Raw genomic sequence first — 10,645 nt, forward strand, 5'->3', positions numbered from 1 at the left:
AACCTCCCTGCCAAAGCAGGTTCACCTAGAGCAGGTTGGACAGGAACACATCCAGGTGGGCTTTGTCTCCAGAGCAGGAGACTCCACAACCCTCTCTGTGCAGCCTGGCTTGCCTCTCTGTTCCAGTGCTCTGGCACCCTCAAAAGAAGTTTTTCCTCATGCTGAGATGGAATTTCCCGCATTCCAGTTTGTGCCCATTGCCCCTTGTCTTGTCGCTGGGCACCATCCTCTTGACACCCGCCCTTTAGATATTTAAAAGCATTGATAAGATCCCCTCTCAGTCTTTTCCAGGACAAACAGACCCAGCTCTCCCAGCTTCCCTCATAAGAAAGGGGCTCCATTCCCTTGATCATCCTCATCACCCTTCACTGGGCACTAGGGTCTCTTCACTAATTCCCTATCCTTCTTGAACTGGGGAGCCAGGAACTGGACACAGTACTCCAGATATGGCCTCACTAGGGCAGAGTAGAATCTCTAGATCATCCTTACCAAGATTCTTTTGATCTTTAAGTTTATGAGAGTTGACTTGAAGGAAGACCCAAGCCTGCAGTGACAGAAGACCAAAATCTCCAATTTTACCTTTGATAAGAAGAGTCTTATTGTGAACTAACTCCATGCGCCACAGCAGTGTTTATGCTGGTGTAATGAAAAGCAGGGTTTCTAATTTCTTTCTATGAATTAATACAAAGATAGCGTAACTCTTCAATACTGGAGCCATACTCTATTTCTCCCAGCCAGTACAGCACCACTGTGAGCAGTAACACAGGTGAGCAAGTAATAAAGACATTTTTTAATCATTGTTGCCTATGGCTTGCAGCAATTCTGAGCCCATTCTGAACATCAAAAGTAAAAGAAGGATATGTCTAACCTTTTCACTCCCATCATCCTGATGCTGCTGTGTTCAAGGCTTTTCCCCTGCTGTTAGGTCAGAGCAACCCAACAGTTTTCTAGCTCAGAAGAGATACATGTTACCACAAAAAGCAATATCGCAGACAAATTAGTTGCAATATTTTGCTAATTATAGTCCTAAAAATATAAGATTATGAGCAAAAACTGTGTGAAGGCTTTATTCCAGCTACTGGATATGATGTGCTTAGTGATGCAGAGCAGCTGGAACAGAAGCCGAAGTCAGTGGAATTTTAGTAGCATAAAACAAAAATCAGGCTTCCCCCCCCTCAATCTGTAGCACAGTATTTTTTTGCCATGGAAAGAAAGAATAAAAATGAGGTTCTCTTCTCATATTAAATAAAGAGAAACTTGCTGCCTGCACTGGGAAAGAATAGAGGGCCAATCAGACTAAACCACACAGAGCAAAATCTGGGAATGAATCAGGATAAAGCTCCAGCTCCATTCCTAACACCTTGCTCGAGGTGCACATTCACCACGGGGACATTTGCTGACTGGTTCACAATCCCATGCTTCTCTTGGTTTCAGGATATTTCTGCTGTGTTCAATTAGATTTTGTTCTACTTTTCTAGTCCAACCAAATTAGTTATTAAATGTGGCACTCCTAGTATTATTTGAAACATGGAACTTGACAAATGAAAGGGACCTGTTGCAGTTTATCTGGTTAAATATTTCAAAATTTCAACCCTGCAGACTTGCACTGTACTTTTTCCTGGATGAAGGCTGTACAGCGTATTTTGTTTGAAGGAGAAAGGCTGTTCCATTTTAGTGGTATCAGTACTGACTCTTAGAACTGCTGTTTTTTATCAACAATGCAGTCCCGTTCGGGCTTGGGTTTTTTAACACTCCACATAGTTTATTAACAAAACTAACCGCATAACTTTTATTCTTCTCAAAAAAAAAAAAGGTAACACACACATGTACAAACCCACATTCATGTGTTGTTTTATTGGTGCGTTACAACATCACATTTCCTTCACACTGAGAAAGCATGAGATTAAAATACACTGGTCCACAAAAATGCCTTCTCCACACTGACTTTGCACTGGTAATTACAGCGCTTACAGATCCCTCCACAAGTTTCATTTCATTAAGTCTTTCATAATTTTAATTACATTTTAATCCAAGCTTTTACATTGTCTGTTTTATGACTTTCGATTTAATTATTCTCATTAAAATAAGTTATTCTTTACTGCTTTGCAAAGTTCACCAATTACTCTTGGAACGGAAGTATTTATACAGCAATACACTTCATATTCCAATCTTTGAACAGACACTACTCATTTTGGGGATGTATAAGCTTTTCCCATCCCAAAGAAGATAGCTTGTTTGTATCAAAAGCCATTAAAATACCGAGAATGTGTACACCACATTTAGGAGGCCCCACTCATTTTTGACAATAAGCCAGATCTCTATAAAAACATGCAAAATGCTCTATGCATCAGTATTAAACTTCTAATTCTGATTTCAGTGTGTGTGTTTGTTTGGTTTTTAACATTTGCATATAACCTGGAAGACTAGGGTTCCTGCTATGGCTAAGCCCCATACAATGTAAAGACATGACACCCTTACTCGAGGGCTTTCATTAATCCTCCCATATGAAGTAATAGAAAATGATAGCCCTGTTACAGAATTCTGCAGGATGGTTTAAAAACTTTATAGAAAGATTAAACCTCCACTAAATTGTGTGGATTTCTAGAATAAGACCTCAATTGCACTAGAGGAATGTTCTGTCAATTCCAGTGCCAATGCAATGCCAGAATAATTTTGCTTTGATGATGCTAGTTTGGTGAACCAGCATATATACACCAGTAAATCCACAGTTATCTTTGGGTAACTGTCTCTATTCTAGATCTCAGAATACTGTAACTGTCATTAAAAATCTTACCTTTAAGTGATGCAGCCAAACTGGTAGCAGTTTTGCAAGTAGATTAGGTCTGATTTCCTCAGAACCCTCCTGGGTTCATGACTACTACATTCTGTTACCTAATGTCATTTCCTATTTATAGTAATTTCCAAATATCATATAAGTTTATACATAGCAAGGTTGCATCCTCTTGTACGCAATTATTACATTTATTTTTAAAGGGATTCTGATTTACTTGCTTTCTATAAAAATTCAAGTGTTGCCAATCAGGAAGTAGCTCTTCTCAAAAAAATCTACAAAGCTTACCTTTGAGAAAAGTAAAAGACAAGCCTTACATAAAGACACTGAGCTGTTTGAGTCACAAAATGCCTACAAGGCCAATACATATTCCAACAGGAACACATAAATTATAATTATGGCAGCAGTCTCCTCCAGTCTAAAGCACCGTAATAATGGTCGTTGATCAACGCTATCTTGATCGCTTTAACCAGTGGCTCCGGCTAAGAAATGTTCAACTGCCAAGATGCGGTCCGGCACATTTGCCTGCATTTTCACAGGATATCTAAGGAAAAAAAGAATCTGGAATCTGACATTCTGCCATTCAAAGGTACATCATTTCACAGGAATGTGATGTATACTGCATAGTGCATACATAACAGAACAGGATCCTACCAATAATAAATTAAGTCACACATTTAGTAATCTTCTCCATACCAACAGTGTTTTGATTCGGGTGAATTTCGATGCAGGTAGGAAGCCAACCTTTGCAAACACCGTGCTCAAGAACATGGCGAGCTGAAAAAGTGGAATGGGTCTAGTGGAAAACTGTCTCCAGCATTCCTCTGGATATGCTACAGTGCTGGAGACCACCACAAGCATTCATGGTTCTGCGCCCAAAGTCACAAATGAAAAACTTAGCATATCTTTAGATCACCAATGCTGCAGGGAGTCACTACACAAGAATGAGCATGGCACACCGAGATTCACAGGAAACATTTTGTTTCTTTATCCTCACAGTTTTAGCATTTTTTAAAAAACTTGTTTTAAAGACTTCAGCTTATGAATGCGATTGGTGTTCTTTTCTTTCATTTTGTTTAAACAGTAATTACTTGCAAGAGCTCTCAAAAATTGCTAATGATGCAATACCAAGTTTCTAATCCATCCCATGAACATATACGTTATTGCAAGGTGATAACAGTGTGGAATTTCTTGAATGTCAGAATCATCCTGTGGGACTACTAATGCACAAGGCTTGGCTCTTGCAAACACTTAACCATTCATACCTTTTGGCTCCTTGATCATCAGTAGTTCAGAATGGCCTTGACTTGACAATTAATATGAAGTTTTACCAGGATATGGAGATTTATTTTCTTTTTTTAATGTTAGAAGGCAACAAGATAAACATAAGGATGATGCTAACTTATCAAATTATATAAAGAAGTGTCTGGCCACAACAGATGCTGAACATCTGATGAAAAGTGCTGTGTGTACTCACCACCCATCAAAATCTATGAGTGCTGAAGACCACCAGAACTTGCTAGGAGATACTGAGTACTTCAGAAAATCTGTTTCCAGATCTACTATATCTTCAACCACATCTTAAAATTACTCTCTTAACCATCCTCCACACAGGACTGTTTTTATTAATGTTCATTTCCCTTCCCTCTACTGTTTGCAGTAGACTGAAAACAGGTATTCAGGAAGTCAATATGAATTGAAAATTTAAGTTTAAAAGTATGTTGATATTATGGCATTAAAAATAAAATATTTAAATTGTGTTTATAAAAAGGAAAGAAACTAAAGAAAAAACACACACAATAAGAAACACCATGTTAAGAGACCAGTTTGGAGGAAATGTGAGAAGGCTAAAAAAGTTCATTCTGCACATTTCTTAAAGTCATACGGGACCTTCAGTTATTCCCTCCAGAGGCAGGCCAGTAGCATTATCTGCTGTAGGTCTCTCTTCTTTCTTCACAGGGTTCTGATCTAGCAGGCTGACGTAAGATTTATGACAAGCTGTATTACCCAAAGGAGGGTAGTGTTGTCTGTAGCAAATATAAGCAAAAATGAGGCCAATGATCCCTCCAACGAAAGCATCTAAATAGGAAAAGCAACAAAACCAGAAGCATGTTACCATGGAAAGGTCAGCCAAGAGCGACAACTGTAAATAAAAGGCATTTCATTGACCTGCAAGTGTTTAACCCAGAAAATGTAAACTTCACATTTTCATAAAGAATTTGGAGCTGAATACCACAATCACATAGGACACATAAAAGCAATATTTTGTTGGGAGCATCTCCAACACTCTCAAACCCAAAAATGCAGATGCTTGGCTACGTTTCAGGAGATGAACGAGGGGAATAGAACAGCCTCCATGGGGTATTAAACATTCCTGACGTTCCAGCTCACTGCTGACAAACATTTGAGGGTAGGCAATCCTCATTATCTTCTTCCAGTTTGCCATGATTTACAACGAGCACCACCAGGTTTTCTATTTATCAACAATACAGCTGAACTATGTTGTTTACAGCATCCAGAGCCTCCCGCTGGCAGGTACACCTCAAACTACCGCACTGACTACAGTCTGCTCCTTGCCTCTGCCCAGGTAGCCCAGGAAAGACAGCAGCTGGAGTGCCAGATCTACTCTTGACTGCTGTGTACTCCAGAATCCATTCCCCAATACAGACAGGGAGCACGTAAGATACAAAACAGAAAATTAGCTTCCTTCGGGAAGTGGGCCACGGCAGCTAGAACAATTCATTTCACTTGCAGCTCCTGCAAGGCCCCTGAGAAAGACAGCTGTCAAGAACAATTTCAAGTTGGTGAATTCTTCCTAAAAACACCTGAAAGGTCAAAGACTAAGCATGCCTGTTAACTGAATTAACATCTTTTGAATATCTTTCTTTGATGCTCTTTACTATCCCATACTCCTACCAGAAAGCAAAATAAGATAAATTACAATATGAGATATTTGAAGCTCTCGCACAAGAGGCAATTTTAAGTTTTCCATGGGAACCGCATAGCGCTTGAAAAGGAATCGTTCTGTTGTCAGGTTCTCTCTGCCTCTTACCAATATACATGCCTGATCTTGTGTTTCATTTTCAACCACCAGAGCAAACTTTCGCTGAGAATACACACTGACTTGTAAAGCCTCAGATTCAAACACAAACAATAATGGCATTGAGGCAAAAGGCATCGGCTTGAATATGACCTGACACCACGTTTTATTTCAGCAAGACTGACTAAGCACCTTATCATCTGTGTATGCCTGTGTGCCTGCATTTTACTTCCACTTACAAAGAAACCACAGTGTAATAAAAATGGTGAATCATTGAGTTTAATGAAAATGAAGGATAAATCAATACAAATTATTTTTGTCTAAAATAATTACATACAGATTAAATGCCCTAGTTTGTCAGTTTAGTATATATTAGAACAGAGGGCATGTGGTTCAATTTTCAGTGGGTAATAAATGGCTTGTAATCATCAGAGGAGTGAGAATCAGAGAGTCTTTTAACAGGACTTGGGCATTATATTGATGGTCCTTGCTCATTCCCCACAGCATAGCTAAGACTCTGCCACAAAGCCACCTTATGAGTTGACTCTGCTGAGCATAAAGGACGAGACCTAATCTTCCATGCTGTATATTAGAGTGAACTAGTGTCTCCCTTGAGATTGCAGTTCTTAAAGGTAAAAGCATAGATCACCTGCAGGATACTGTCTGTCAGCACTGTTCTTAACTTGGGAAGACCTGAGTTTTCAGCTTCATCTCCTTAAACTTCAAAGACAAAAATACAAGTAGCTGTACTGGACACAGTCACAACCCCTTGGGTGTAGTTTTCCTAGGTCATATATAAAATACACCACAATAATCTGCCTCATAGCACATGTTTCAGTACATAAATAATTCTTACTCTTGGGAAGAGATAGTACACACTGTAAATATGTGTTCAAAACTTGAGAGTAAACCTCCCAACGTGCACTCCCATTTACATTCATTCACACTCTTCTCTCTCTCCCTTTAACAGAGTTCAAAGCAGCCAAGTGTCACACATTGAGCATGAAATCCACAACTGCCATCTGTCCCACCTGCCAGCCTGGTGAGGCAAGCACCTCACATTCAGCAGCTTTGTGATGGAGGCTCTCTGCAACGCCAAGTGTTGGTGAGCAAAGAGTCATGAGCCCTGTAACAACAAAAGGTGTCTGCAGGAAACCAGGAGTCTCCTTAAAGAACAAGTCAAGGTTAATGGAGCAGATCACCTCAAGTGGAGCAGATCATCTTGAAGGCAATCACGTGGTATGTACTGGACAACCAGGTGATCAGCATGGGGTTATGAAAGGCAGGTCCTGCCTGACAAACCTCATCTCCTTCTCTCCTGATGAACTTGATGTCCCCCTATGACAAGGTGACCTGCTTAGTGGATGAGGGAGAGGCTGTGCATGTTGTCTACCTGGACTTTACTAAAGCCTCTGACACCGTTTCCCACAGCACTCTCCTGGAGACACTGGCTGCTCATGGCTTGGATGGATGTACTTGCTGGGTAAAAACCTGACTGGATGGCTGAGCCCGCAGGGTTGTGGTAAATGGAATTAAATCCAGCTGGTGGCCGGTCACAAGTGGTGTTCTCCGGGGCTCAGTACTGATGAAACTGAATTACATTTGTAAAAAATGATGATGTGAAAAACCCACTGATGTAGAACTGTATGTAAATATGATGATGTACATTGTGTACATAAAATACGCAGAATGATAAAGGGAGCCTGCAGTATTTTCAGACACTGAAATCTTCAGCATCAATCCAGAAGCAAGGAAAATCTATAGCATACTACTGTGTTTTAACTCATGTGATTTAATGACACACACACACAAAGAAAGTCCGAGAAATACAAGGCTAATAAAAAAAAGTAGGAAAAACGTATCTCCATGCTCACCTTGCCAGTGATGTTTGTAATCACACATACGTGACAGGGCAATCATCATGGCACAGTAGAGTGGCAGAATTGCTGCACACAGCCGCCAGCTCTTCCCCCGGCCATTTTCCGTGAAGCAGTGTAACTTTCCAGCTAAGTAGAAGGTAGTAAAGCCAAGGCCTGAAAATGCGACTGATAAAGAAGAACACATAATTACAGTATTTGTCATTAACACTGAACGTTACTATACCTTAAGATCCTTTAAGATCTGACAGCATGATCCTTCTACTTCAGAGAATTCCGGGACTTTCAGGGAGATATTAGAAGCTAAGGTAAGTAGAGAAGACCCAGCTGCAAAAAATTGAGGGTGTTTCATAATTTGGATGGTGATACCTAGGTAACCATAAAAACAATCCTGTTATAACTTAGTATTTTCAAGGGACGTAGCAAATTGCCCAGGTAGAGAGTTTTCTGGTTTTTTGTTTTGGGTTTATATAATAAAGCAAACATGATCTTACAAACTTTAAAAAACACAGTTCTTTAGAGACTGAATGGGAACAGGTAGTTTCCCACAAGATCCATGGCATACGTATGTTCTCCACAGCAGTGATGTTATCTATGTAGCAATGCAAAGAATCAAGCAAGTGAATGCAGCAAAGCACCTCAACTTCCTTCTCATAGATGTCTCTCAGCTTTCACATAATCTGATATTTTTGCAAATACTGTGGTACCTTTAGACACTCATCTATCCAATAACAATTGAATTTTTTTTTTCCTTTAGCAATTTACCTCTTTCCTCTGGGGGAGACATTGGCTGTAGAAAGAATCCCTGATTTTATTTGCACATTAAATTAAATATTTATGCAAACTTTTAACTTGAGTATCAAAAGCTCTTTCATGCTTAACCTCCAGCATGCCTTCCCTGATTTTAGACCTACTCTAAAAAGTTAAGGTTCAAAGCAGAAAAGGACTCACTTACTTTGTACTGCAATTGAATTACATTTAAATGAGATTTTTAGGTTCCATTAACCTGTTTGTATAGAACACGCACAACTGGCAAAACAGACAGAACTCAGGCACCAGGTTTCTATACTGAATTTCTTTCCTCTTGCAGCTCTTCACCTTCCAGAGAGACATTGGATGGATTTTTTTTTTTTTAATCTACATATCCAAGCATTTAAATCCTCTTTCTGACTATCCTTATATTTTTATCTTTGTGGTATCTAAGCACCTCTATAAGAGGTCATAGGTCACGTTCGTAATATGGATTTCTGTTCCGATTCTGCTATCAGTGAATTTAACAGTAAAATCACCACCACTGCTGGGTCAGACATGCATCTTTTTTCTAATCTCCTACCAGGGCTTTTCAAATGCCCTTCTCTTCATGTTCCCAAACAGTAGATGTGATAAAGTAATTACTTGGTGTTCTGCTGATAAATCTATGGGATGGTCAATTTTAGCTGACAGTACAATGGAGTGGTTTCATAAGTTTATACTACACAGCTGGTTGAATGCAATTATTGAAGATTTGCATTTCATCTTCGAACACATAAATAAATCACTTCTTTAAGAGTGGCTGTGGCTGAGCAAGACAGAATGCTGATTAGTCATCAAACCACTATACCAAATACATTTTTTCCTAGAAGATTTTTCAACCAGTGATGATCCTGTACTTGTCAGAAGACAGTATGGTGTTGTCATGGTTTAGCCCCAGTCAGGACATAAGCACCATGCTTTCCACTCTCCCACTCTCAGTGGGATAAAGGAGAGAATCAGAGGAAAAAGGTAAGAGAAGTCTTGAGTTGAGATAAGAATAGTTCAATAATTAAAAATAAATCAAATAATTATGATAATAATGCAAATAATATGTAATGAAAAGAATAATAATAGAAATATTACTAATACTAAAAATTATAGTAATATGTAATGAAAAGGAAAACAGCAATCTGAAAAAAAAAAAATTATATAACCATTCACTACCTGTCAACTGACACCATGCCAGTCCTCAGCAAGAGACAGCGCCAGAAAGGGTGAGTGTTCAAGAGAGCCCTCAGGCCCACTCCCCCCAACTTTTATACTGACCATGACATTTTATGGCATAAAAGTGTCCCTTTGGTCAGTTTGGGTCGGCAGTCCTGGCTGCGTCCCCTCCCAGCTTCCTGTAGCGAAGCAGCTGGGAACACAGGTGCGGTATGAGAAAGTGAAAGTGTCCTTCACTTTATATAAACATTGCTTGGCAACAACTAAAAATATTAGTATATTGTCAATGCACAAATGCAAAACATAGTCTCTTCCTACAAACATTGCTGTGTTATCAACATTCTTTTCAGCACAAGTCCAAAACATAGTCTCATACGAGCTACTGTGAAGAAAATTGATGCTATCCCAACCAAAACCAGCACAGAGACAAACTTTGAAATATAACAATCCTGAATAAATAAAAGATTTCTTGCAGACTCGGTTACCTTCTTGCATACAGACCTTTGAGAGTCATATAAACTTGCAGACTACCTATCAAACAAGAAGAAATTTCTTTTGACATTTCTAAGTCATGGTCTTCTTGAATGTATTTTCCTACGAGTTGCATGTTTCACACTGAAACAGGGTGTGACATGCATAATCAGAGCACCATGGAAAAAATAAATCTATGATCCTGACAACATATCTCAGCAAACTGGAATACCGCCCTCCCTTTTCAAATTTTAAAGAAATATTGCCCAAACTATAGAGTAGCTGTTCCGTTCACACAGACCCGTACTCAGGATTAGTAGCATTTTCCAGGCAATCTGGCTAGCAATTTTCAGTGTGGTGCACAGCAGCAGCAGATTTAGCCAAAAAGGCTTTAAAGCAAATCTTGTGATGCTTTTAAAAAACTATTTCCCCACAATTTGGGTTTTTTTCAGGATCTGTCACATTTCTTGAAGGAGATGCTCATGAATTAATATGGAATCTGTTCAGCAG

At 39.3% G+C, this 10,645-nt stretch overlaps 1 protein-coding gene across 1 annotated transcript in view; it reads right to left on the reverse strand.

Annotated features, from left to right (window-relative positions):
• Nucleotides 1-4,670: 4,670 nt before the first annotated feature.
• The window catches only part of PPAPDC1A (phosphatidic acid phosphatase type 2 domain containing 1A), a 51,599-nt gene continuing 45,624 nt past the window's right edge, over nucleotides 4,671-10,645 (reverse strand). The window contains exons 7-8 of the mRNA XM_010149199.1: nucleotides 7,706-7,876; nucleotides 4,671-4,870 (exon numbers count right to left, since the gene is read on the reverse strand). Of these exons, the coding sequence (XP_010147501.1) occupies nucleotides 4,671-4,870; nucleotides 7,706-7,876 (371 nt within the window). The remainder of the gene's footprint in view (nucleotides 4,871-7,705; nucleotides 7,877-10,645) is intronic.

This window comes from Eurypyga helias, unplaced genomic scaffold (genome assembly GCF_000690775.1).
Source record: "Eurypyga helias isolate BGI_N326 unplaced genomic scaffold, ASM69077v1 scaffold863, whole genome shotgun sequence".
Lineage (NCBI taxonomy): Eukaryota > Metazoa > Chordata > Aves > Eurypygiformes > Eurypygidae > Eurypyga > Eurypyga helias.